At 56.6% G+C, this 27,620-nt stretch overlaps 1 protein-coding gene across 1 annotated transcript in view; it reads left to right on the plus strand.

Annotated features, from left to right (window-relative positions):
• Positions 1-696: 696 nt before the first annotated feature.
• The window catches only part of TGFBI (transforming growth factor beta induced), a 32,917-nt gene continuing 5,993 nt past the window's right edge, over positions 697-27,620 (plus strand). Inside the window, exons 1-12 of the mRNA XM_037138393.2 lie at positions 697-890; positions 5,277-5,375; positions 16,418-16,482; positions 17,728-17,888; positions 18,203-18,367; positions 18,599-18,745; positions 20,682-20,823; positions 22,925-23,137; positions 23,906-24,043; positions 24,625-24,770; positions 25,541-25,677; positions 26,445-26,575. Of these exons, the coding sequence (XP_036994288.1) occupies positions 757-890; positions 5,277-5,375; positions 16,418-16,482; positions 17,728-17,888; positions 18,203-18,367; positions 18,599-18,745; positions 20,682-20,823; positions 22,925-23,137; positions 23,906-24,043; positions 24,625-24,770; positions 25,541-25,677; positions 26,445-26,575 (1,678 nt within the window). The 5' untranslated portion in view covers positions 697-756. The remainder of the gene's footprint in view (positions 891-5,276; positions 5,376-16,417; positions 16,483-17,727; positions 17,889-18,202; positions 18,368-18,598; positions 18,746-20,681; positions 20,824-22,924; positions 23,138-23,905; positions 24,044-24,624; positions 24,771-25,540; positions 25,678-26,444; positions 26,576-27,620) is intronic.

The raw sequence follows: 27,620 nt of genomic DNA on the forward strand, positions 1-27,620 counted from the left end.
GGGTCCACAGGTCTGCAGGCTCTGAGCTCTTTCAAAAGGAGCCTGGATCCTATCCACTCACCCATCTTTGTCTCCCCCAGGCTAGCAGAGCCAGGTAGCTCAGTGGTGGGTGATTGATAGGTGCTTGGATGAGCCCTCCCTCCACTTGACTGTTTGTTTACCTGTTCGTAGCTCCTCCAGGGCAGAAATCTTTGCAGCATCCACCTGGCCTCAGTGCCAGACATATTTATTGCAAGAGAGAATGAGGTACCAAGGTGGCGGGCTCCACCTTTCTCCAGGGTTTGCAAGAGTAGCTTACATTCTTTGCACTTCTGTCAATCATAAGATTTAGTCCTTATCTGTCTTTTAGCGAGCAAGCCTGGGGAACAGAGGGCACTCCTGGAATGTAGGGGCAAGTCTGCTGGGCAAAGTGTTGGGGGCTCAGCTTTGCCTCTCCCCACTTCGGGCAGGGGTTTGTAGCCTCATGACCAGTGGAGGATCTTCGGGTTCAGGGACTGGCAGGCTCCAGGAAGGGAGTGCGGTGCGGGGAGAGCCTCTCCTGTCCCGGGACCTGTAGCCTCGGTGCCAGGAAGCGGGTTGGGGAGGGGAGGGAGGACTGGGCGGCCCGCAGGGGCGGGGGGCGGGGAGGCACCGGGGCTCCCCGCCCTCCGCCTGCCCGGCGGGCCTCCCCGCCCCTCCTGGCCACTTATTAGCCGGGACGCGGCAGAGGCGCCCTCACTGCCCGCTGCTCGCCGTCGCTCCTCGCGTCCTCACTCCATGGCGCTCCTCCTGCGGCTGCTGCCCCTTGCCTTGGCGCTGGCCCTGGGCCCCGCCAACACCCTGGAGGGCCCCGCCAAGTCACCCTACCAGCTGGTGCTGCAGCACAGCCGGCTCCGGGGTCGACAGCATGGGTAAGCCGGCCGGCCGGCCGCTGGGGTGGCTTTGGGACAGGCTGGGGGCGCCAGGGCAAAAACGGTGGAGTGGGGCGCTCCCTCCGCGGGACCAGTCTGCATGAAGTGGAGGGAGGGAGGGGACGGTGGAGGGAAACCCAGCCGCCGAAGCTTTGTAGAGGAAGGGGGTGGGAGAGTCGACCAGCGACCCCAGACTCGGGCCAAAAACATGAGAGCACCCAACCCCGGCTTTCCGCTTCTCCAACCGGCCGACAAGAGAAAAGGAGAGTAGGCGGCTCCGCCCAGAATCACCGTGGGAAGTTGGCCGGGCAGAGAGGAAGCCCACTCAACAGCACATGTGTTCCAGTCCAGCCAGGTCCTTGTCCAGCATCTCCAGTCATGACCCTGGGGCCATGCAAGTTGGTAGCATCCAAGGCCGCAGGTTCCTGTTCGCCTGGCCTGGCGCTGTGCCCACCACCTGGCACTAGACAGCTCCCTGCACACAGCTGGGATAGTGAAGGCAGTAGCTCCCCTGCGGAATGAAGAGCGAGAGAATTCCATGGCCACCCACCCGTTGCACAGATGGGGAAACTGAGGCCAGAGGGGACACAGCACTTTCCCAGGACTGGGATCCCTCTTAAAACCACAGCTACGATTGTAAATTTGGGACGTGATCATCACATTCCTTAGGGGCATATCTGCATAAGATGTGTTGGCCTTAGAAGGCAAACCCAGGCAGAGGGTCTGACCTGGTAAGGACCCTGGCAGACCCAGGCAGAGGTGGGCACTGGGCCGACCTGCGCACACAGAGCCAGGCTGTGCCTGCCCGGTTGCCCCAGCTCCTTTCCCACCCCCAGGTACCACGGCATGTGGGTGGAGTTTTGCACCTGCCCAAACTCTGCTGGGTCCAGGCGTTCGTGCCCAGGGAGGTCCAGACCACCTGGTGACTAGGGACATTTGTACTCAGATCAAAACTCACTGTTAGGGGTGATTAGAGGTGACTTCATAGGACTTTACAAAGCCTTGGCTCCCACCCCAGGACTGCTGCAGGATTCGGGGTCGTGCCCTTATTACCTCTGCCTATGTCCTTACACCCTTACCTGCCTGGACTTTCAGGTGCCCGGGCCTGCAGGGAGGGAGACCACTGGGAGTAAGTCTGACTACTCTGCAGAGTGGAGTGAAGCCAGGCCAGGCCACAGACCCAGTGCCCTCCCAGGAGGAGGAGAGTGCCAGGGAGGGAGGTCCCGGGGTCTTTAGGGGGAGCACCACCTTCGAGTCAGGCTGGTACTGAAGGGTGAGGGGACAGGTCAGAAGGATGAGGGGCTCACATGGCTTTAAAGCCCAAATGGGGGCAACTGGCATTTTCACTGTCTCTGCCTGGCTCACCTTTGCCCCTCTGCCTTTCTTGCAAATGCCGTGTGTTACAGTTTCTGCCTGGAGGTTTGTGTTCCTTTGCACCTTAGCCGCTAAGTACAAGTTTCCTAGGGTCTCCTGCAGCCCTGTCACCTAGACTGGTGCCTGCACACCACAGTGAAACCTCCCTGAAGGTGTCAGTCTCTACAGCAAACTCCTTCCCATCAGTCAGAGCACAGAAGACAGGAACCAGCCTGAAAACAGGTGTGTTGTTTGAATGCAAATGCTCTTTGTTATGCATTGTGGGTATTAGACCCACTTTCCACCTCCCTCCCCAACACCCCTGCGGGCTAGCCCTGCTGATTAGCTTCTGGTGCCCTTGGCTCGGTGTTGGAGAGGCCTGCGGTGATCTGCGATGGGCGGAGCAGGCCAGGCAGGCACATGTGCACCCCCCCACCCAGGAAGCCTGGATGCTCAGGCAGACGATCCGTGACAAAATGGTTACAGGCGCAGTTGCGTTCCCTCCGGTCTAACTGTCCCTGAAAATGCCACAGGGCTGCCTGCCTGACACGGGGTGTGGTGCCCTGTACAAAACGGACAACCTTGTTCAGGCTCCAGCCCTTCCTTCAAAGTGAAAAGGGAAGAGAAAGCTCTCTGCTGTCTTAAGGAAGTACAGAGCGCTCCAAGATGGGCCCTGCTGGAGTGCAGCCCGCCATCTCCCAGCACCCCTGTTGCAGCCTCGGCAGCTGCGCTCTCTCCACCTGTGAAATGCAGCCTCGGGGTCCCACTTCACAGGTGGAGAGAGCGCAGCTCCGTGAGACGGCAGGCACGGCGCAGACCGGGGCAGAAAGCTGTTGGGAGAGCGGTGACGACGACGTGGTCGCTCCACTCCCGTTGTATCTGTGTTGCCATAGGGAAGGCAAAAACAATCCTGAAAGAGAAGTAAAAATGCAGCCACACTTCCGAATAGCACCCACCAAAACTGGACTGAATTTCCTGAAGCACTCGCTTTTCAAATCCGAGTCGAGCAGCAGAGCTGCCGTGCTTGAGGCAGAAGACCCAGAAATGGCTTGCTCGTTGCATCTACTGCTGTGTGCGCGGCCCAACCTGTCATCCTGATGTGAGAGGGGGCGGGTCACAGTGCCCCCCAACCCCTGCTCCTGTCTCAGAAGGAAGCCGCAGAGGAAACTCTTCTGGGGAATGTTGGAGCCACATTCAGAAGAGACCCGCTGATGATTTGCCAGACGCCCATGGGAGCTGCAGGGAACTCGGCAGTAATTGTTTCCTGCTGGGTCAGATAGAGGAGTGGGGGCTGTGCACCTAGGGCTGGAATGCGGCCAGCAGGAACTCCCCAGGGCTTGGCTGGGGACTGCTGAAGCCTGTGAGTCACAGACAGCAAACAGAAGCAAGGTGGCTTCTTGTTAGAATCCTCTGGGAGCTGCGGGCATTGGGCCAAACCGAGTCACCACTAAGGGGACCTGGGCTCTGCTCCCAGCCAGCCTGGCTTCCCTCCCCAGCCCTGACCGCTCTGGCCTTCGGGTTCTTACACTAACTCGGCGATATTCACTGTGCCTCTTTGTCCCACTCACCTTTGCCTACTGAACTACCGGGCAAGAAGTGACAGCCGGGTAGAGAAATAAAGGGTCAGCATGCTCTGTCATCTAATAACCCGGGGACGGCAGGTATAGGCGTCCTGCATTATCAGTGTCTTCCTGAAAAATGCTACGCACATCAAATGATGCCTGTTGGTTGCATTTTACGGTAACAGAGGCGTTGGTGTGAAAGAACGACACCTGGACTTCTCCGGCACGGGGCTTGTGTGAAAGCCCTCGGCCTCTTTGCTTTGCTCTCCCCTGACTTGGGATTCAGCCACACGGACTGCCTGCCCCAGCTCAGGATGAGCCCCTCCCAGGGGTCACTACGCCACGCGGGCACGGTGCCCGGCAGGACTCAGTGCACCGGGATGAAACACACAGAAGCGGAGCCCCCCAGCTCTCGGAGAGAAGGCCTCTCAGCCCAACCCCACGGCATGTGCCCTCGGCTTTTCCGCAGAGTTCCCGAGGGTCCTTCTGAGCTGGGTGGTCCTGGGAGCAGTGTTTTCATTCTGTTTGTTCAAGCTCTTTCCCAGGATGCTCCTTCCCTCCGGCCCAGCACTAGGCCCCAGCTGGAGTGCACAAGAATGAGGCAGAGAGCCTGCCCTGAAGGTTCCTTGGGAGGTGGGGGATGGAGAGACAGACACACCCTGGTCAGTTCTCGGATTCTGTTTAGTGCCCAGGGTCAAACAAGGGCTGTCTCCCAGGTCTGAGGTAGACAGAAGAGTGTCACCTGGGGCACTAGAAGGCGTTCTTGGGGAGGTGGGACACGAGCCAGGGCCTAAGTATGAATGACTGAGAGTCCAGTGGGAGAGCGTCTTGCAGAAGGTCCTGCCGGCAGCCGGCTGTGCCCTCTTGTTTCTAGCGTGGCACTGGGGTAGCTGTGTGTGGGAACCAGGCGGCTGGTCTAGGGGCACAGGGTGTGCCTGTGTGTGCAGCGCTGCCTGGGAGGTGAGGGGCCCGGGCCTCCACCCACCCTCCCGACGGCGTGCACTGGGATGCCCGCTTGGAGCCTGTGGGTGTCTGGCTCAGTGTGGGGCAGAGAAGCAAAGGAAGGCTGGGAGCTTCTCAGAAAGCTGCTTCTTTTACTTAGCAAATGCACAACTTTTACTTAGCTAGTTATCTCACTCAGTGACATGCAAGCTGCAACTTTTAAGACGCTTTTACTTCCACTTGCCAAATGTCATGCCAGAGAAGGATACTCACACGAGGAACTTATGTCCCTCCCTCTGTCACACACTTGGGCATTTTTTAGTTTGGAAGGAAACTTCCCGGAGGGTGTTGGGAATCTAGGTCAAGAGGATCGACGTCTGCCCCAAGCCACTCTCTGGTACCCAGACTGAAAAGACTGTGTCTCTACGTATCTAGAATGTTCCAACATGCCAGAAGGGCCCTGTGAGGGAAGGACATGGAGGTGAGTGGATGCAAGCTCATCTTGTTAACGCCGCTGTGTTGTTTGCAGCCCCAACGTGTGTGCGGTGCAGAAGCTCATCGGCACCAACAAGAAGTACTTCACCAACTGCAAGCAGTGGTACCAGAGGAAGATCTGTGGCAAGTCAACGTGAGTATGTGTGACCACCCGAGACTGCCAGGCACTCAGGAGGCTGAGCCCAGTGTCCGCCCACTGCGGGACCCTCGGGCCTGGGCCGGGCTCTGGAAGGCCTGTGCAGACACGCCAGGGAGCTGTGTGCCTGGGAGTGGCGGTTTTAGTAAGCTGGCCAGTTTTGTTTTGCATTTTTAAGGCTCCTGAAGAGACTTGGTTGCATTTTTCAGGGCTGATTTGAGATTACAAGAAGCATGAAATGTGGTGTGTGTGTGTGTGTGTGTGTATGTGTGTGTGTGTGTGAATTTTTTTAATGTTACTTTACAATTTTTATTTCTTAAGTATATTTTATTGATTATGCTATTACAGTTTTCCCACTTTTCCCCCCATTCCCCCTCCCTCTGCATTCCCCAACCCTCCCACATTCCCCCTCCTTAGTTCATGTCCGTGAGTCAAACATATATGTTCTTTGACTTCGTTTCCTATATTCTTCTTAACCTCTCCCCCTCTGTTTATGCCTACCAATTATGTTTCTTATTCCCTGTACCTTTTCCCCCCATTCTTCCCCTCTTCTTCCCCAATGAAAACCCTTCATGTGAGGTCCATTTCTCGGATTCCGTTCCTGTTCTAGTTGTTTGCTTAGTTTTTGTTTTCATTGTGGGGTTTTTTTAGGTTTAGTTGTTGATAATTGTGACTTTGTTGTCATTTTACTGTTCATAGTGTTTGATCTTCTTCAATTTCTTAGCTAAGTCCCTTTAACGTTTCATATAATAAGGGCTTGGTGATGATGAACTTCTTCTGATATTTTTATTTGTGGAGACCTGGCCCACAACCCAGGCATGTGCCGTGACTGGGATTCAAACCAGTGACCCTTTTGGTTTGCAGGCATGTGCTCAGTCCCCTGAGCCACATCAGCCAGGGCTGATGAACTTCTTTAACTTCACCTTACCTGGGAAGCACTTTATCTGCTCTTCCATTCTAAATGAAAGCTTTGCTGGATAGAGCAATCTTGGATGTAGGTCCTTATCTTTCATGACTTGGGATGCTTCTTTCCAGCCCCTTCTTGCCTGTAAGGTTTCTTTGGAGAAATCAGCTAATAGTCTAATGGGAACTCCTTTGTAGGTAACTGTCTCCTTTTCTCTTGCTGCTTTTAAGATTCTCTCTTTATTTTTAATCTTGGGTAACTTAATGATGGTGTGCCTTGGTGTGTTGCTCCTTGGGTCCAACTTTTTTAGGACTGTCTGGGCTTCCTGGACTTCCTGGAAGTCTAATTCCTTCACCAGTTTGAGGACGTTTTCCTTCATTCTTTGTTCAAGTTTTCAATTACTTGTTCTCCCTCTTCTCCTTCTAATACCCCTATGATTTGGATGTTGGAACATTTAAAATTGTCCCAGAGGTTCCCAAGCCTCTCCTCATTTTTTTGAATTCTTGTTTCTTCATTCTGTTCTGGTTGGATGTTTATTCCTTTTGTTCCAAATTGTTGATTGAGTCCTAGTTTTCTTCCCTTCACTGTTGGTTCCATGTATATTTTACTTTACTTCACTTTGGGTGTCTTTCATTTCTTCCTTCATTTTGCGACCAAGCTCAATCAGTACTGTGAGCATCCTGACCACCAGTGTTTTGAACTCTGCATCAGACTGGCTATCTCCTCGTTGCTTAACTCTTTTTCTGGAGTTTTGCTGTGTTCTCTTCTTTGGGCCATATTTCTTTGTCTCAGCACACCAGTCTGGTTGACTGTTTCTTTAATTCCTTGGTTGTCGGAGTTCCATGCAGTTTGATTCTCTGTCACTTCTGGTTGTTTATTGTTTTTATATTGGTAGTTATCCTCCTTTCAGTTGTTCAAGGAAGCGAAGGGTTTCTACCTACACCTCCTTCTTGGCTGGAGCTCCTTGAATTTCTTAATCCTCACTAAACGATACAAATATTATTGTGGAGGAGAAGTGGGCAGCCTGCGGCTCTGGGAAAGGCCCCCTGGTGAGCCGATACTCCAGGCCTGCTGTGCAGTGCTCAGGCAGATGCCCCGGAACCGCTCGAGAGCCTGGACATGTGCACGTTACCAGTCAGTGCAGCATTTGAGGAACAGAGGCCGCGACTCCCTCATTCAAACCCTGGCTCTGCCGCTTCCCTGGGCAAGTCGCTTCACCCTGGAGCCCTCCATTACCTAATCTGTAAGATGGAAATAGCAGCAGGACGGACTCACAGGACTGTTAGGAGGACTGAATGAAGTAGTGCCCATGAGAGGCTACCTGCCATTCTCAGTACCAGCAGGCCTTGAAAATCTAGGCCACGCAAACAGAGGCGAGAGTGCCAGCGGGGTGTGGGCCCGTGGGCTGTGGGCCAGCGTGGTCACGGCGGGGCTCGGTGGCGTCTCCGCCAGCGAGCAGGGAGGCACGCTCGCCCGGCCACCTGCTGCCTGGTGCGAACAGGGGGCTGTGCGTGTCCTAACAGAAACCCGTGGAAACCTGATCTGTCTGGGCACCAACCATCAGCAGATCTTGGAGCTGGCTCCCTCCCTCAGACAGCAACGTGTGCTGTGTGAGGCCTCCCAAGCCTCTTGGGAGGGCCTGTCCCCCCCCCGCCCGTCTGCATCCCGGGAGGGTTCTGAGACTCCACGCTACTGCCTTGAACAGTTCCCACATTAGGGATTTTTAAAAGTGTTGCTTTTGAGCAGATATCTTCTTCAGTTGCATAACCAACTAAAGGAAGGTAAAATGCTCTTTCTTTGAAATGTGTATGGAAATAAATCCCACAACTGTGATCCTTATTATGTTAGTCAATTATCCATCCTGCATGCATCAGGAGAAGTTAGGGATTGTGGCAGAGCTGGGGAGAGACCAGCAGCTCCCTGGGAGCCTGTCAAGGGCAGGTGCGTGACAGCTGGTTCCCCAGGTGCCCACGCCCAGCTTCAAAGGCGAGGGTTGACAGAGCTGAGAGGACACGCCTCCTGGGTTCATGAGCAAACACGCAGGGATAGTTCCCTTTGCTATGGACAAAAGAGATGATGTAGGTTCTGGACCACAGACCATTTCATGGTGCTCAAGTTAAAAAGAAAAGGAAAGAAAAGAATATACCCTGGCTGGATGGCTCAGTTGGTTGGAGCATTGTCCTATACACCAAGAGGATGCAGGTTCGATTCCCAGTCAGGGCAAATACCTAGGTTGTGGGTTTGATCCCCAGTTGGAGAACATATGGGAGGCAACCAATCAACGTTTCTCTCTCACATTGATGTTTGTCTTTCTCTGCTCCTTCTTCTCTCTCTCAAATTAATAAACATACCCTCTGATGAGGATTAAAAAAGAAAGAATACCTTTAGTACTCTGATTTTTCCCGTGTGCAAACATTATGCACTCACACAAACCAGTTACCTAAACACCAAGCCAGGCCCCACGTAACTGCTTTGTGGAAGGCGACCGAAGCATCAGCGCTGAGCAGACAGAGAACCCTGGGCTTCGAAGAGCTCTACCTTTGTGTTAGCACCTGTGTGTTTCCCTAAAAATGAGACCTGCTTATGATGTCAAGCTGGCAGTGGAGTGGCACTGGCCATGGTGTCCCGGGGCCTGCGTGGAGGACTGGCCGCAGCAGCAGCGGTCGGCTGGAGACGTGCCCCAGCAGTTCCCAGCGGACCCTGCTGTTGACGGTGAGCCGTCCTGGCTTAGTGGCTCTTGTCCCTGCATCCGTCTCCACCCGCGTGCTAGGACGCAGCACAGGCAGCACAGCCGTGTGCTGGCAGATGTCCTGGCGACCCCGCCCTCCCCTCCAGGCAGGCCGGCTCTGAGAGGGTGGTCCTGTCATGGTGCACCCCCCTCACACCTGCACATGCAGGGTCTCCCGGGCACTGGGAGCAGGAATGGGTGGGTGGGGTGCAGGTGCAGAAAGTGCTGTGTGCAGGGGAGTCAGGCAGAGCCCGGTGCCCTGGCCCAGCGGTCGCCCCGGCCTTAGGGAGCCAGATAGGCACATTCAACTCTTCAGGGTGGCCGTTGCTTTGGGCAGCTTCAGAAAAGGAAATGAGGGTAAAAAACTTGGGGTGAAACAAAACTTCACGGTCTGGGACAAGAGGGTCGCTTCCTAGAACACCATGTGTGCGTGTTACGGAGGGGGAGCTGAGTTGGTGGAGGTCCAGGGAACCCGGGAGGGAGGAGGGAAGCAGCTGACCCTTGTCCTGGGAGGGCCGAGGAAGAGCAGCCTCGCCGCTCACTGCCGTGCCCAGGACCGAGAGCCACGTGGGAGCCGCCATCCGACCCCCGGAATTAAGTGCCGTGGGTGGCCATGACGGGAAGGGGAGAGAGCTGTACTGGCTGGCAGCGATGTCACACTGGTGGGAATGGGTCCCTGCACACCTTCGTCTGGGTGAGGACCAGACTGGGCAGAGGGGAGCACGTGGTGGTTGGAAGACTCTCTCTGCGCAGGGCTGCCTCGGGCAGTGGGAACTCTCTCAGCAAGTCTCCAGGGAAGAGACTGGAGTGGAAGTGTACATTGTCACAGGGGAGGGGCAGCACAGGTCACTAAGAGCCCAAGACCAAGGAGAACTTGAACTTGAAAGCAGTCCAGCAACACCAAGCAGGGGTAGGAGGCACATGTGTGTGTGCTTGTGTGTGTATGTGAAGACTTTGTAGTGTCAGGTCAGAGACCCAGGAGCCTGGAGTCACCTCCATGAAGGGAGGGAGGGGACACGCCACACTTAGCACTCCCCTCAGGCATCCTCCCTGCACTGTCCTGGGACCATAACTTCTCTGCTTTTCCTAAAAGAGAAGAACTGGAGTCTTGGATGCTATTTGTCAAGTCGACATGTGGACTTTATTACCAGAAGAGGTTACCAGTGGGCCTCTATTTAGGAACTTGAGTGAACCTTAGGACTTGGAACTTTCAGGTAGCTTTCACTTCAGACCCTAAAGAGCACCATAGAGGTCCGGTAGTAAGGAGACAAAGAGAACTGAGAGCGAGCAGCAATCCCACTCTGGTTTTAGGCCCCAGTCGGGTCGGCCACCAGGACATTTGTACGCGCAGCAGCTTGAGTGACAGTGCAGGAAACTGTGGTCAGGAGCTTCTCTGCCTCCCGACGGGCCCCCTCCGTGCGAGCCCCAGCGAGAGGGAGGCCTAGTTCACAGCCAAGTCAGAGCTGACTTCACCATTGCAGGAGCTCAGATGTCATAAACGTGGCACCCCGAGGCTGGTGGGAGCTGGCAGGCTGGAGTGGCAGCTGTCCGTTCCAGAAGTCGTGAAGTTGCTTCAGCAGCAACGCGTTTCACGAGCACAGTAGCTGAGCTGGCAGGACACTCCCCTTTCAAGGAGCAAGGGCGCTTTGCCCCAGGCTGAAATCTCGGTGCTACTCCAGCACTACATCAGCGCTTCGAAATCTGCCTCTTACCACAGCTGCCGCTGGAGGTTGAGCTGTTTGTCAGCTGGCAGGGCCGTTTCCAGGGGATCTCATTCCGGGGGGCAGCCAGGGGCATTGCGTGAGGCTGCAGAAGAGCCTCCTGGTCCTCCCTTCCCTGTGTCCCACAACTTGGGTCCAAAAAGGGTAAAGAAGAGGAAGGGGAGAAGCCAGGCCCACACCAGCACCTCCTTCCCTGTTTCATATTCGCTGCCCTGCCTGCTGGGACCCGTGAGTAATCTGTCCCCGAACAGCTGAGATTTGACACACACCCAACACCAGGGGCTCACCAAACCTCTCTGTTGCGCAGGGCTTCCTGAGAGTCCTGTCCCGTTCTGCAAACTCCTAGGCAGCAGCTTAGCTCATGTGGAATTTCGTTCCCTTGAGCATTTTCACAAGCCCATGTACCATGTGGGGCGAGGCCCTGTGGTGGACCCCTACACATGTCCATGCCCTGATCTGTGAACCTGCAAACACGTCCCTTACAAGGAAACAGAAACTTTGCAGGTGTGATTAAGTCAAGAGTCTCAAGAGGGGCGTTACACAGTATTATTGGGTGAGTCCAGCGTAATTGTGAGGGTCTTATAAGCAGGAGGCGGAGGGTCGGAGTCAGAGAAGGGCATGGCAGCGAACTCTGAAGTAGGACTGATGCGGCCAGAAGCCCAGAAGCTCAGGGCAGCCTCTGGAAACTGGAAAAGATAAAGGGTGGATTCGGCCCTGGAGGCTCCCGAGGGGATGCAGCCTTTGACGTTAGCCTTGCAAGGCCAGTTTCTGGCTCCAGGCTTGCGAGTTTACAAATGTGTGTTTTAAGCTACTAAACGGTGCAGATCTGTTACAGCCACAGCAAGGAACTAATGCAGGCCCTATCGAGTGCATTATATAGATATGTTGTGGGAGATTTATGGCCACGTCACTGATTCATGGTCTCACGTAGGACATTACTTTTAGTGAAATTATTAACCTAACTTCAATGTTAAAGTCTATACCTGGAGTTTTTAAAGAAGCTTAACAGCTGAGCACTCAGTAAATACCAAGCATCTGTTAAGTGACTTTCCTGTGTGAGCTCCTTCAGTCCTCACAATTACCGGATCACATCAGTCTGGCCATCAGCCCATTTACAGAGGGGAAGACTGAGGAGGCTCAGAAGGCCTAAGCAACCTGCTGGTCAGTGGGGGAGGTCTGCTGCCCCGCTCCTTGGCCCTGGGAAAATCAGTGAGCAGCCCTGTTGGGCCTGGGTGAACGGCTCCAATCGCTGTTTACAGCCCTATGACCTGTGGCTTTGGGCCCCAGGGAGAGGACCTTCTCAGGGTCAGCAGAGGCCACGTGGCCCAGAGTCACCAGCCTTCTCCCAGTTGCTCCCTCCCAGTCTGGTGTCATTCTGATCACCGGCTACGAGGGGCCTCCCCAAAATCCCTGGTGAGATGGTGCAGGGCCTGGGAACAGAGGAGGCACAGTCAGCACCCAGGAGCCCCCCAAATGCCCCCACACTGCACACAGATTGCCACCAGAGAACGTAACTCCATTTTCTGAGGACAGCCTCATCACTAACCAAGTTGTGCCCTGGTGACTGGGGAGGGGTGGGGTCTTTGGGGGTGGACAGTCGGTTAGAAAGCCCACTTTTCACTAGCACGCTCCACATTTTGGTCCTCTGCTGGGAAGCTCGAGAAAGCTCAGCTGTTTCCCAGGCCAGCCGTGCAGAAAACAGACCACGGCGGGCCGCCCGTCTGCCTGCGCACTGCATGTCTAGACAGTGTGGGTCTGCGTTTGCGCTGTGATTCCTCTCGGAAACCATGACTCGCTGAACGGTTTGCCTGCTGTCACAGGAAACCGGCTCTCGGGCGCTGCTCCTTGCTCCACCTCCATTCAAGGTCTGGTTCATCCCTAGGGGATTTACAGCCCCAGTAGCCAGCCAAGAGCATGAAGCATACCTGGGCAAGAGTGACTGTTTTATTACATTAACGCCCTGAGAAATTATTTGGGGAGAGAAACACCAAAAGTTCTCTCAATTAAATCACGAGTTGAAAATCTGGGGGGACTGGAGGGGGGCTTCTGGAGCATCTCTGTTCTCAGACTGTGGATCTACACTATCACTTTACCCTCTCACGGTGGCCCCCTAAACCTTCTCTCGCTTTCTTCCTCAAGTGGCTCTCCCGGCCAGGGAAGCCGAGAGGTCTCAGTGCCCTCCAGGACATGATTTTTCTGACCCCAGGTTTTTCCTTACTGGACTGTGTCAGGCCGAGGAGAGCCAGACGCCTTCACTGGAATCACTTTTGCTGATGGGATTCGATTCAAAGACCAACCAGTTGGTCCTCTCCGCACAGGGAAGCCCAGGAACTAGGGAGACACAGATGGGGGCTCCCCCGCGGTCTCCATCCTTGGCTGCGTTCACCCTAGAGGGATGGCGTCAGGCCTGCGACCCTGTGGCTGACCCCCGCTCCGGCTCCCCATGGTGCAGGCATTCTCCCTGGGGCCAGGGCTGCACATCGGGCTGAGACCAGAGTGCTTGCCCAGGAAGATTTGGTCGAGATTGTCTCGATGGCTGTCTTCTCAGTCTTCAGGTCCCTGCTGCTCCGGGCCGTGCACACAGGGTCCGAGGACAGTGGGCATTGTTGGGCCAGCGGCAGCAGGGAACCGCCTGCTGTGGCAGCATCTCGGCCCATAGGGCTGCCAAGCTCAGGCCAAGAGGCTGGGCTTCCCTCTGCTCACCTCGACAGCAGTGGGGGTGCCGGACTGGGCAGTAGGGGGGCAGGGGTCAGCAGGGCGAGAGGAGTGGGAGGAAGCTTCCTGGCAGAGGACCAGGAGGAAGCCTTCAGCTGGGGGCTGAGCCCCTGTGGGGGAGCGTGCCGGGGACACAGGTACGGCAAGCCCCCCTGGAGAGGCACAGGGGATGCTGACCTGGGGTGGCTCTTGTCACACTGGAGAAAATACCTGTGACCTTTCCCTGTCAAACTCTGCAAATCCGCCTGCTGACCCCTGTCCATGCACGGTCTGTGTAACTGGGGAAGGGGTTGGACTTGCCGAAATCTGGGGGGAGGCCTAGATCTGCCCCTCACAGCTGTGAGCCTCGGAGCCCCTGTCCCTTGGAGCCCTTGCAGTTTTCTGGCTCCCTGGAAGTGTCCTTCCTGCGGAGACCTTTCTCTCAGACCTGCCCCTCCCCCACACACACTGTTTCTCCTGTCATTCTGACCACTTCCCCTCCCCCCCACTCACTGTTCCTCCTGTGTCATTCTGACCACTTCCCCTTCCCCACACACATACACACTTGGCCACGGGAACCAGTGTACACTTGGGGGGCTGGCTTTCCTTTGTCCTCAGTGAAATCCTGATGAGGCCACCTGGGCTGTCAGCTCTCTCGTGGTTTTGGGGGATGAAACGCAGGTGCTAACGCCCTGGAACAAGAGCGTTCTGGTGGCTCCCGTGGCTCAGCAGGGCCAGCGTGGCTGGGGGCTTCGAGGTGCGGCGTGTGTAGCACACACATGTACAGGGGTCCCCAGAAATAAGGAAGGCTTGCAGGGGAGAACCGTCCTCCATTTGTGCTTCTCCAACTTCATGGAATGTCACCCAGGCACTTTTGGGGAAAAACTAAGCTTTGGGAGACTTAACTTAATCCCCCCTCCCCACCCCAGTCACAGAAGCCTGGTACCTGTCAGAGAAGGGCTGGGATCCCACGCCTGGGTGCCCGTCCCCTCGTCCTGTGGGCTGAAGGCTTGGCGCGGTCCCTGGGTTTAGCTGGGAGAGGCTGGCTCTGTCCTCCTTTGACAGTTTCTCTGCCCCTGGAAATAACCCCATTGACCAGAATTCTGAGTGTGAGGTGGGAAGGGACCTTAGAGGTCATCTAAGTCAACTTATAAACTGAAGTCAATCCTTAAAGTCAACCAAATTTTACTGTGGTTTTCAAAAATAAATTTGTGGGTTGGTCAAGCAGAGACCTGAGAGCACCAGCCTGTGTAGCCCTTACAAGCACAAGGATGGACGGTTCGGAAGGACCAAGATGGAGGAGGGCTGGGGGCGCGGGCACGAGAGAGGCAGGAAGGTGGAGAGGACAGGACAGAGAGTGCACAGGGCTGGTCACTCCTCAGCCCAGCCCTGGGGTCGGGGGCGTGTTTCTGCCAAAGACTCCAGTAGCTCGAGTGGCAGTGGAGAATCCTAGCCAGTCCGTTGCTGCAACAGTTGGATCACAGACCAACAGGGCTTTCCTAAGGCGATTCCGGTGCGATTGTCAGCAAGAGCAGAGTGTCTGGGCTCACTGAGACATGCTCCCCTCTGCTCCCCCAGTGCAAAGCCCTCTTCCCCACCCGCCTGCCCCTTCTGGTGATGTCATTAAATTGCCCCTCGGTGAGCAGCTCCACGTAAAACCCGAAAAACCTACTGCAATTACAGTCTGAGTTCTCTTCTGTCCCCAAGGGCGTCTCCATGTGTAAGAAAGGAAAGGGAGGACATGGCCGTTGGCCTCTGGTTTCTGGGCTGCGGAGAAGGGGCCTTCGGGGGCGGTGGGGGGCAGTAAAGGGGGCCAAATGGGTGGTGATGGAAGATGATTTGACTTCAGGTGGTGATGGGCACACAGTGTGATACACAGATCACGTATCTTAGAATTGTACACTTGGAACCTATATGAATATCACCCCCAACAGATTTCATTTAAGACAGATCTTTTAAAGAGAGAACACCTACTTCCTTGCAGTGACATTTGAAATTCTTGGGGCTTCCTCAGAACATGGCGTTAGCTGAAGCTGGGTGTTTCAGACATCCAGAAGGAGATAAATGCTCCGTGATGGATGGGTCTGAGTTAGAAGGAGAGAAATTTGTGAGTTTCTCTGCCAAACGATTTCAAAGTTTACAACTGTATGCCGCCGGGCTTGTTCCTCCAAGTCCACAGACCAGCAAACTGGCCATGGCGGTCGCCTCCCAGAGGTGGGTGGGGTTGTGGGGACCGGGGTGCCTGGGGAACACTTTACTATATAGTCCTTTGCGTATTTTCAATTTGAAGCCATACAAATGTTTTCATTGATTAAAATTTTGTTTTTAACTTTAAAAAAATTTAAAAACATCTTGATAAAAGCAGCTTTGTTTTCATTTTCAATTTTTAAAATCTATAACCTTTATTATATTTTCCCATTACCACTTAGTCCTCCTATAGGAGGGCCCTCCCCCAGCCGAGAAAAACTCGGTCAGGTGCACACCACCCTCCTTGGTCGCTAAATCCGAGAGCTAGAAGGACAGGAGCGATTTAACCCAGCGACATCACACAATACACAGCTTACATTGTAAAGATGAGGACCGAGACGCAGAGGACTAGGCAGGACCGCCTGGGAGGTCGCGGGCAGTGAGTGGCAGACTCAGGGCCAGGGCAGGTATGGGGCTCTTTCCAGCCCTCCCTGCTGCCTCCCGGGGACACTAACTATGGGGCCCCTGGGAACGACATCAGAGATAAGTTCTCGGTGTGTTTTTCGAATCCCACTGTTGAACATGCCACCGCCGTCCCTGACCATTTCCCAGTTGGCAGCCGTCGGGAACGTTCCACAAAGTGGAGGAGGAGTGACAAGCTGCTTGCCAATGAAAGGCACAAGCGTGATGTAGTGGACGATCCCCGCCACCCCTTGTCAGTGGAGGCTGTTCTACCGGGGGGAGGACTGTTGCCATGAGCAGGAGGAAGCCCTGCCTAATGCTGCCTGTGTGTGTCTCACTGCAGAGTCATCAGCTACGAGTGCTGCCCTGGGTACGAAAAGGTCCCGGGGGAGAAGGGCTGTCCTGCAGGTGAGTGAATCAGGCCTTGCCTGTCGGTGCAGATGGAGGGCAGTGGCGGGGGGGATGAGCACCCACTTAAAAGGCGGCAGCATCTGCGTGGGGCCCGCGGGGTGAGGCTGGGTGGACCTGCCCGCCCCGTGCCTCTGACCTCCAGGCTCCGCGCGAGGGCCAGAGGATGGACGCTGGACACTGAGCTGCCCTCACTGCTCCTTGCTGTTCAAGCAGACCTCGATGAGTGGCAGAACAGGCTCCAGCGCCCTACCCATGTTCAAGGGCTAAGAGCTTGTCGGCTCTGGCTGGGAGTGATTCCAAACACAGGCAGCGCTTCTGACCTGCCGTGCTAGAGAGCAGATGGGACAGGCGTGGTCTCTGGCTGGGCCGGGAACACCAAGTCACCCCCGCCTTGCTCGGTGGAAACCCAGCCCATTGGAGTGCCGCAGCGGGGAGAGCAGCAGACCAGGCGGGCTTAGCCCCAGGCAACAGAGGATGCCACGAATGGCCACCTGTGGCCAAGGGCCACATGGCACCTGTGAATGTCGGTGGAGCCTCCCTGTTAGTCCCCATGCGCCACCAGGGACTGTGCAGGGGAGATGTTTTATAAACTTTGAAATATTTGCTATTTTATTAGTTGAGAATGTGAGACCAAGACTTAAAAGGAAGGGGGCCAGTTAGGTGGGTGCCAGGGTCACCAGGGGGTGTGGTTGGCACCCCCGGGCCACGGCCTCCCTGGCCTACGTGGAAGGACAAGTGGGGATGTGGAATGGGAAAGGAGCGTGACCATAGAAGGGGGGAGCCCAGCCTGTGCACCCAAGGGTCACACCCCGGATCCGGACAGCAGGCTCGCCGTGTGAGGGAAGGCCCCCCTCGGCTGCTGTGGACACACGCAGTGCCACAGAGACTCGTGTGTGTGCGGTTCTCTCAGTCCAGGAACGAGTCTCAACAACTGATAAGCGTGAAAGCCTGGTCGGTAGCACTTCTGGCCTGCATTCCCGCCTGCATCATCTCAACGCCTGGGGCCTAAAGCTTTGCTCCGATGTGGTTAAAATGATTAAAAATTACCAATTGGTCCAGTTCCAGTAGGGAGGCATTAGACAGAGTTATTTTAAGAAGATCTAGACCCCCACCAGCAGACCGTCTCCAGCCCTTTCCCCGGCTCCTTCCTGCAGACGTGCCCTCCCCCTCTGCAACAGGGAAGGGTGTGGCCCGGTGGGGGGCAGCCTCACAGCCCACCCACTCTGTCCTCTGCCCCTGCAGCTCTGCCACTTTCAAACCTTTATGAGACACTGGGGGTTGTTGGATCGACCACCACTCAGCTGTACACGGACCGCACCGAGAAGCTGAGGCCCGAGATGGAGGGTCCCGGCAGCTTCACCATTTTCGCCCCCAGCAACGACGCCTGGGCTGCCCTGCCAGCTGTGAGTCCGCCTCCCCCTGCGGGGTTCGGGCTCTTCCTGGGGACCGCCTTACACCCCAGGGGGCGAGCGTGAAGGATGAGACTACGCAGGGATTTCCCACTGTCTCAGGAGACAAGCCAGGGACCTCCAGCTGAAGCAGATCTCACCAGGTTCTTCCAACTGGAGAGGTGACCCCAGTGTCTTCTGAGGAGGGGCCCTGGCAGAGTAGGGGCCTGGGCCACCCGGGCTGCAGAGCATCTTGGCCTGGGTAGCAATGCCCGTCTCTTGAACCTGGGGTCCGCGGCCCCCTAAGCACCGCACTGCCCTTCCCCCAGGAAGTGCTGGACTCCCTGGTGAGCAACGTCAACATCGAGCTGCTGAACGCCCTCCGCTACCACATGGTGAACAGACGCGTCCTAACGGACGAGCTGAAACACGGCCTGGCTCTCACCTCCATGTACCAGAACTCCGACATCCAGATCCACCACTATCCCAACGGGGTAGGGCGTCCCCGCGGTGCGGCACTGCCAGGGCCCCGGGGGCTGGCGCCAGCGCTGTGGTCCCGCAGGGGCGTAAGCTGCAGACGCCCCTGTGGCCCCTGCGTCTTCTCCGCGGGCTCTCTAGTCCCACAGTATGTGGGCCCCACATGCTGTGCCGGGTCTTCCCTGCCTGGGGCTTCGAGACAGTGCTTCTGTGAGCTAACCTCGAGTCTTCGCCACTTTTCTGGGCAGATTGTGACCGTCAACTGTGCCCGGCTGCTGAAAGCTGACCACCATGCAACCAATGGAGTGGTGCACCTCATTGACAAGGTCATCTCCACCACCACCAACAACATCCAGCAGATCATCGAGATCGAGGACACCTTCGAGACCCTTCGGGTGAGGCGCTGCCCGGGGCAGGGGGCCCAGCCCACCCTGCTTTCCGAGGCAGGGGGCTGCCTCTGTGGGAGGAGCCGAGGAGGTCTCCATGTCTCAGGCATTTAGGGAACACGAATCCAGTTCCTCTAAATGCCCATGAATTTGGAGATTCCGTTAATCAGAGCCCCAGTGTGGCCACAGTGAAACATCGAGACTGTGTGCCGTAAATCCCCTCAGCCCTTCGTCTTCTGTGTGAAGCTTCCCTCCCCTTCACTGCCCTGGAAAGTCAGTGGCTGTGGCTGCAGCAGACCAGGGTCCTCTGAGCGGCCAGGGATGAACCCTGTGGGTTCCAGAGGTGGGGGTGCTCCCTCCCAGTTGGGGTTCCCACGTGTGGGATTCGAATAAATGGCCAGTTGGCATGATCTTCTTGACATGTCCCCGCCGTGGGACCCCTGCTCCCGCCCTACCCATGTTTCCCTGGAGCCCAGGCCGGCAACCAGGGGGCTGCAGGACACTGCCCCTCCCCCATTACCCAGCAGACATTTGTCCTGCAACCTGAGTGACAAGCGGGTGTTCCTCTTGGCAACAGCTGCCCAGAGGAAGTGAACACAGGCTGCCCCGTCAGGGTTTCTGCCCTGATTCAAGAACTTCCTGACCACAAAGGATGCAGAGTGGGAGTGGGGCGGCCCCGCCCCTGGAGATCTCCAACACACAGAGACAAACACCCCGGGCTGGGCTGGCACCCAGGGGCCCTCAGGAAGTGACTCTGGCAGCCTTGGGGACCCCGCTGCCTAAGTTCTTCCCCGCTTCCCTCCCGGGTCACTCACAGGTCAGGGTCTGCTTGGGAAGGATGTTCCCACAGAGTGGGTGGCACATCTTTTGATTAACATCCTTTGACCCCACCAAAGGACCTCTTACAGTTTAGGTTTGGCAACTAGGCCTTGCTTGCTCCTCCCTAACGCCCATCTTTTCTTCTGTGAACACGTGAAAGCACCTGCTACTTCCCAGGCGTTGCCGTGCACGCCCAGGGTAGCGAGGTGAACGCCAGACTGTGCCTCCACGGCACCTGTGTTCTTCCTGGGCTGACAGACAAGAAACAAACAAGGTTCCCGCAGACTGTGCTAAGTGTGCGAAGGCAGGAAGTGGCGGGCAGAGGAGTCTGGTTGGGACCAGGTGATCAGAGAAGGTCCCTGGAAGAGGTGACTTTTGAGCTGAGGCCTGACAGATGAGAACAGCCGGTTACACAAAACTCGGGGTCTGAAGCCCAACGGGCAGAGGGAGGGCAGCAGTGAACAGGAGCAGGGGCTCGGAGGCCGGCAGGAGGCCGGAGGGGCCAGAGGGAAGATAGCCAAGGGGAGGGGCGAGGCCGGGCGGGCTGCGGGCAGGGCAGCTCCTTCAGGCCGGCAGACCTGGCCCAGGAGCCCAGCTTCATCCGAGGGCAGCCAGACGCCACCTGTGCTTGCAGATGCTTCTGGCTGCTCTGCAGATAGCGGGCGACATGATCTTTATACTCACACGACCCACACAAGTCATCGTCACCAGTAACTGTTTAATTATGACGTGAGGACAGCAACCTGCTTTATTTAGTATGTGTAACGGCCCATTTCATGGGGGCAGTGGCCGGTGAGGTGGGGGCATGAGGCAATGTCCCATCGACTACCTAGAGAAAGGACATTTTAGTTAGAGCCCAAAGAAGGACGAGGAATCACAGGAGCAAAGATGGGAAGGGTGGGGGTGCGGGCTGGAGGCGGGAGGGGAGAAGGCCCGTGCAGTGCCTGAGAGGTGGCCAGAGGGGCCAGGCCCCAGACGGCCCCCACCGTGGCAGCCAGTGAGCTTCTGTTTGGCCTTTCCTTCCACCTTGGGCTTCACTGGCAAGGCTGCGGCTGCGCGTGTCTTTTCCTCTGCAGAAATTCCCAGAGCCTTCAGGGGGTGCTCCGTCCTCTCCCCTCCCCCACAGGCTGCCGTGGCCGCCTCCGGGCTCAACACCCTGCTGGAGGGCGACGGCCAGTACACACTCTTGGCGCCCACCAATGAGGCCTTCGAGAAGATCCCCGCTGAGACCTTGAACCGCATACTGGGTGACCCAGAGGCCTTGAGAGGTGAGCACCCCTCAGCTTCTGTTGCCGACTCACGGGTGCTGCCGCACAGAGCCCGAGGCCTGCTCCCATCCAAGGTAGACAGGCCACCTGCCGTCCTGTCCCGTCGCTCCGGGCCAGCCCAGTCTCTGCAGAGGCCTGGTCAGAGGGGTGCACGGAATCGGCAGCTTGTGCCTAGGGTCGCCGTTGGGCTGAGGAGGGAGGCAGAGCTGGAGGCTGACAGCAGGCCCAGGCCAGGCACAGGGGGAGTTGGAGGCCCCAGGGATCAAAGGCTGCACAAAGCTGCTGGGTGGGCAGCAGCTTGGCGGTACCGGGAGGGCCTGGCCCGTCCTGGGATCCTTGAAATGGAGTCATCACGCTGGCCCTTGAACTCTTCCTGGCCGGGCTCGTCTGCGCTCCGCAGTGGGCCTTGGAGCTGGGGCGCGCTGATCATCACTGGAGGGCAGGGGAGGACCGAGCATGCGAGGGGAGTAGGAGGGGAGACCGGGCTCTGTGCCAGCCCCCAGCCTGTCCCACTCTGTCCACGGGCCACTGAGCTGCTGCCTGGTGGTCCCTGTGTGTGGGCTCAGGTCTCCCGAGTGTCCCAACCACCCCTCTTCCTCCAGGATATAACCCAGGGAGGACTTCATTGCTTTTGAATCTACGTAAGCCCACCTTTGAAATGTAGGACCGACGTGCCTGGTACATTTCTGACACCCTGTAAACACAAAGGGCTCCCCCCCCACGCGGAAAGGTGTCCAAAGAAATGCCGTTGGGCACAAGCCACACAGACAACACCCAGAACAAAAGCTTTCACCACCGCTAAGTGAACCGTATTACAAAGTGAAAATAAAAACCCACCCCTAATTTATCCTTTATGCACATCTGCCTTTTCTTGCTCAGTGACCCATTTGCTCAAAGCCAGAGTCATCTGTGGGGCCTGGGCTGGCAGCTGGAAGGCAGGGGACATGAGTTCATCCCACAGTGTCCTGTGGTTCCTCATGGGCTGGCAGACAGGCGAGACGCAGCCCTGGGCCCGTGTGCCTCGTCGGAAGCCTGGCTTCCAGCCCTGGCCCAGCTCACCCCGCCAGTGGCCCCGGCAGGTCCCCTACCCCGGCCCTGCTTTCAGTTTCCATCCTCCGGAAGCTAAATCCCCAGGGCCTCATTCTCACAGAGACCTAGCTGTCCTCTCTTTTCCCCGCTGGCTGAATTGGGTCACTGCCGGCTTTCAAGTCTCCCGCACTTCTGCAGGCGCCCAAGGGCCCTGCAGGGCCTCCGACCTCCCCCCTGACCATAGAGGTTTTCGTTCCCACAGGCAGGACACACAGAAACTCGCCTCTGCTGCGAGAATAAGACAGGGGTTTTGGTGACAGTGGTGAGTGGCAGTCCCAGAGCCTGCTCTGCTGGGCCGGGGCCGGCACGCATCCCCCTCGTCTGTACCCTGTAGCTTCCTCAGGGCCCCCAGCCCCTAATTGGTCCCCAAAGCAGCACTTGGATGATTATACTTATGATCCATGGTCCGGGTGAGTGGGGTGGCAAAGACCAGGCCCTGCTGGTGCCCATTCCCGACCCCTAAGGCAGCCTGGCAACTAACTACCAGACCTTTGGATAAAATGTACAAAAGCTAATAAATGTACAAGTAACTCGTAACCTCATTTACTGGTTCCCATCTTTCCGTACCACATTTCACATCTTTGTTAATGTCCGTAGATAAGAAGTCCCAGGGTAAACTCCTTTGAGTGTCCCCTTACCCCTGAAGTTCAGGTATGAACAGGCTAATCACAAACAGGTGCCAGCTTTTACTCTGTCCCACTGGGTGCCTCACACCCAGCTTCATCCTCGCCCCAGCCTCAGGAGACGAACACTCTGCTGACCTCCATCTGGCTCTAAAAGGCCAAGTGACTTGCCTCAGGTCCTACAGTCGGTAAGTGGCTGAGCTGGGACTCGAATTCAGGCAGCCTGACCACAGAGCCCCGGCTGGTTTTACAGGGGCAGCAGGCAGGAGGAGAGGAGAATCTGGGCCACGAGGTGCTGCAGCCTCGCTGGAAGGTTAGCGCTGCAGGGGACAGACTCCTCAGAGCCAGGGGCAGGCCCTGCTGACCCTCCTGTGTGCTTTGGCCCCCAGACCTGCTGAAGAACCACATCCTGAAGTCGGCCATGTGTGCGGAAGCCATCATCGCAGGGCTGTCCCTGGAGACGCTGCAGGGCACCACGCTGGAGGTGGGCTGCAGCGGCGACATGCTCACCGTCAACGGGAAGCCCATCATCTCCAATAAAGACGTCCTGGCCACCAACGGGGTGATCCACTTCATCGACGAGCTGCTCATCCCAGACTCGGGTAAGCCAGGCTCAGGGTGCCTTGGTCCTACCAGGCCCACTGTCCCCTCTGCCATCCATGGTGGCAGAGCCGGGGGAATTCAGGGATCTTTGGGGCTGACTTCCCGCCTGCACCCAGCTTGCAGCCCCTGGGAAGAGAAGGCTGGGCATGTGGGGGGGCTGTAGCCAGAGTGCGGAGAATCCTGAGCTGCAGGGCGGGGCGGAGGGGGGGGGTGGCCAGTGGAGAGCCATCAGAGGCATCGGGGGAGGGAGCGATGCGATCACAGAAGCCTCTCAGAAGGTCTGCCCGCTGTAGCTGGCCGTGCAGGGCCATTGCTTCCTCAAGAGTGCACAAGCATCCCAGGGTCACTGGCCCTGGGAGAAATGACCGAATGGACTGTAGCTTGGGTTTCATTCAGCATCCCAGCCCCATTCTGAAATTCCAGGAAGGTCCACGTTCTATGAGTGCCAGATTCTCAAAAGAAAAACCAAACCAGGAGAAAACTCTTTCCATGGGTGTGGTCACTGGTCTTCTCTGCACTTCAGAAGAAGCCATGACACAGACAGGGTGCCTTTGTCCCTGGCATTCGACAGTGCCCCGACCAGGGAGGTTTCCTGGGTGACCGCCCCCTGCCGGACGAGCCCGCAGTGCCCCAATGCCGCAGTGTTTGGAGGCGTTGTAGACTCATGAGGTGACATTCCTGCTGATGTATGTCATGCTCTGGGGTGCACGGATGACAAACGAAAACAGCACTTTTAACTTTTGAACCCACTGTCTCCTTCCTTGTAGCCAAGACGCTGTTTGAGTTGGCTGCAGAGTCCGAGGTCTCCACCACAATCAACCTTTTCAAACAAGCAGGCCTCAGCTCCCATCTTTCTGGAAATGAGCAGTTGACTCTCCTGGCCCCCCTGAATTCCGTCTTCAAAGGTGATGTGGGGAAGGCGCCCCTGTGGGTGCGTCACTGGGGGCAGCTGCCCCGCCGCTGTCACCTCCCTGATTTATAGCGCCTGGCAGAACATTAGCACTCCCACCCAGCTCAACTGAGAGCAGATGTAACTTCACCAGAAACTTTAGAGCCGCTGCTGTTTTCTTTGGCAGAGCAGAGAATGCATTTGGGGCTCTCGCCCTCAGAACTGAAGAGTCTGCATCCGCTGGGGGAGCAGAGCACTCCCCTGCCTCTTTATTTGCAAGGGCAACGGTGAGGGTGATAGTTAGGCAGTCAGAGGGGGGATGCAGCTGAGTCGTGATCACAGGGACAGTGGAGACAGGGGCCAGCTGCATCCATGCCTTCTGCTCCCTCTCAGGGTAAAACTCCAAACTGCCTCGATTCTCTGGACCTTCTTGTGTTCTAATCTGCAGAAGCTGCCAGATGTTAAGGAGTATTGCAGCCTCGTTTGATCTCTTGATCTCCGTCTCCAAAGTCAGGGAGAGCCCGGCTTTAGGCCGCACTCGTCTCTGCTCTTCCTTGCGGGGCGTGTGCCTGCACCTGACCGCACCTTCTCTTGCAGATGGAACCCCTCGCATTGACGCTCGCACGAAGAACTTGCTTCTGAACCACATGGTTAAAAGCCAGCTGGCCTCCAAGTATCTGTACCACGGACAGACCCTGGACACTCTGGGCGGCAAAAAGCTGCGAGTTTTCGTTTATCGTAATGTAAGTTCAGGGCCCTCGATCACACTCCTCTCAGCTCCAAGAAACAGGAGAGCTGTGTTAGTGTAAAAAAATAAGGAAGGAAAGAGTTTCTGCAAAAGATATCTGATATCAAAGGGTCAAATAAGCTTTTGCAGAAGGATTAGAATCCCTTTTTGTGGAGGCCTTCAGGAATAACCCGCACCCTTGGCCAGGCCTGCTGGGCGGGCAGCCGTCCGCTGGGAACTCAGAGTGAGGAACTCAGGGCGCAGGGATGAAGGTCTGCATCCTCCTCGGCCTGGGCGAAGAGAAGCCCTCTGGACTGAAGCACCGCCCTCCTTGGTCCAAAGGTTCTCTTCTCCCTTTTCCTGTCTCCCCTCTCCCTTCCAACCCAGCAGTTACCCGGGAACATCAGGCAGCAAGTACAACACACCGCGGCTCTTGCTCCAGACCAGCCTGCACCATGTGACCAAATAGTGTTGACACCTGATAAATACATAAATCGATAGACTTGGCCTATTTATTTGGCCATTGTCAGTGGACCTCATGTGTCACATGATAGTCTTATTGCAGGCCTCTGTGGGACTTTATCGGGGCCTCTGTGGCCCTCTTTCTGAATTAAGGAACACATTTTTATGTTTTTCTTTCCCGGAGAAAACACATTATTTTATCCTAGTCATGAAAACCCATCCCAGTGTGTATTCACTGGCGTTTGCGGGTGACCCCATCAGCACAGAGCAGGGGACCACTTCTCGGGGGGGGGGTAACCTGCCCTCCTCACTTGCTCCACCCAGAGCCTGTGCATTGAGAACAGCTGCATCGCCGCCCACGACAAGAGGGGAAGGTACGGGACCCTGTTCACCATGGACCGCATGCTGACCCCTCCAATGGGGACCGTCATGGATGTCCTGAAGGGGGACAATCGCTTCAGGTAACCAGCCCCATCCCAGCGCATGGCTTCTGCCAGGGGGTCGTGCTGGGTGTTGGCTATATGTCAGGGTCCCCCCTCCCCCTGGGCATCAGGGAACACTAGTGACACACACTGATGTTACCTTCCAGGCTTGTGGGAAAGAGGCCCTTGAAAGCCGCAGCTGAGAAAACAGGTTACTTCTGGGAGTGGGGCCCTCACCCACATGGGGGAGGGGAGAGGCTGCATTTTTTCATTTGAGTGCAAGGAAAGCCTCGCGCCCTCGATTTACCGTCCTGGGCGAGCCAGGAGCTCCCAGTTTCGAGTGCCCATGAGCCCCCTCTGCGTAGTGTCCACCGGTCGCACTTGAGGACTTCCTGCCGTGCCTTCTCGGGCTGTCTGTGTCGGTCTCCTGGCCCGAGTTCTCCATTTCTGACCTCCTCGCTCACCACTCGGTGCTGAGACACTGAGGGTCTCCTGTTACTGAGGTCGGCCACCTGTGCGACAGCCCGGGGGGCCCACCCGGGGCCCAGGGGCTCGGCCAGGCTCCGGGTCAGCCATGCTGCTGCCCCTTCCTTCCTTTTTCCACCTCTGGCCTCTGGCTTCTGGCCGTTTAACTGAGCTTAGCATTTAGGAGAGAAGATACAGACTGGAATTAGTTGTCCCTCTTTGTGCATAGGGGGGAGGGGGAGTCCCAGTGCTCTGGGTCCCAGCTGCCCGCAATGGGGAGACGTATGAGGGAAAGACACGGCCCCCGAGGCAGGTGACATTTTCTGTGCGTGTGCCCGCAGCATGCTGGTGGCCGCCATCCAGACTGCAGGGCTGACAGAGACGCTGAACCGGGACGGGGTCTACACAGTCTTCGCCCCCACAGATGAAGCTTTCCAAGCCATGCCACCGGGAGAACGGAACAAACTTTTGGGTAAAGACCAGCTTGAGTCCATGTTGCAGCTTTTCTGAAGTCCCTGTGTCAGTCAGGGTCCCCCAGGAAAGAGCTGGCCCAGCACAAAGGGTTTGGCCAAAAGATGAGTAACAGTGAGACTATTGGCAGAGGTGTGGGTAGGATTAAGGATCCAGCAAAGTGTGACAGCACCCAGGGATTAAGAACCCTGAGAAGCCTTTGCCGCCCCAGGCCTGGGGCAGGGTGGTGGGTGGAACCAGGGAGAGCGGGACCAGGGGCACAGGACAGTGGGCAGCGCCACAAACAGCTGCCCTCCGAGTTCTGGTCACCTTGTGCCTCAGCCCCGATCCGTTCCCACACGCGCACTGCCTGCCAGGCCGCATGTCGGCTGGTTGCAGGAGGTGAATGAGGGAGCCTGGAAGACACGTTTCTCAACATCAGCCTTCCTGGCACCAAACAGGGCAGAGAAGAGCAGAGAGGACTTCCCAGTGGATAACAACCAGCCAGTCACCGCCGCATGGCTTCCACTCAGGGCCTGTGAGTGGAAGCCATCTACCTGCATCGCATGTTTTATCCCGGGATAAAAGCTGTACGGAGAAGCTGGTCACGACCCTGAGAAATGAGGTTGAGAATGTTTGAGCAGAAATCGAGTGGTCAAGAGCTCGAGCTCCCAGATGATACGAATGCCAGTTCAAATCCTGGCTCTGGCATTTGCTAGCTGAGTGGCCTCTAGCAGGTTGCTTAACCTCTCTGAGCCTCGGTTTTCCCATTAGAAAAATGGGGATGGTAAGAGTACATGGCTCAGTGCGTTGAGGATTAAATGAGGTGTTCCCCACAGTGCTGAGCATGTATCCTCCATCAGTAACAGCTGGGGTAGAGGGGAAGGTGGGATGGGGTTGTGGCGCTAAGTTCTGGCATATGCTCATGAGAGACACTTCCACCCACCACAGAAGGTGGGCCTAAGAAGGAGGAGGAGGAGGAAGGACCTTGGCCAAACCCTGGGGCCGTAGTCTACACCTCCCTTCCTGCTCTGGAACAGAATAGAAGGTTCAGGTTGCAGGCAGCT

This window comes from Artibeus jamaicensis, unplaced genomic scaffold (genome assembly GCF_021234435.1).
Source record: "Artibeus jamaicensis isolate MK-2021 breed Jamaican fruit bat unplaced genomic scaffold, CSHL_Jam_final contig_786, whole genome shotgun sequence".
Classification (NCBI taxonomy): domain Eukaryota; kingdom Metazoa; phylum Chordata; class Mammalia; order Chiroptera; family Phyllostomidae; genus Artibeus; species Artibeus jamaicensis.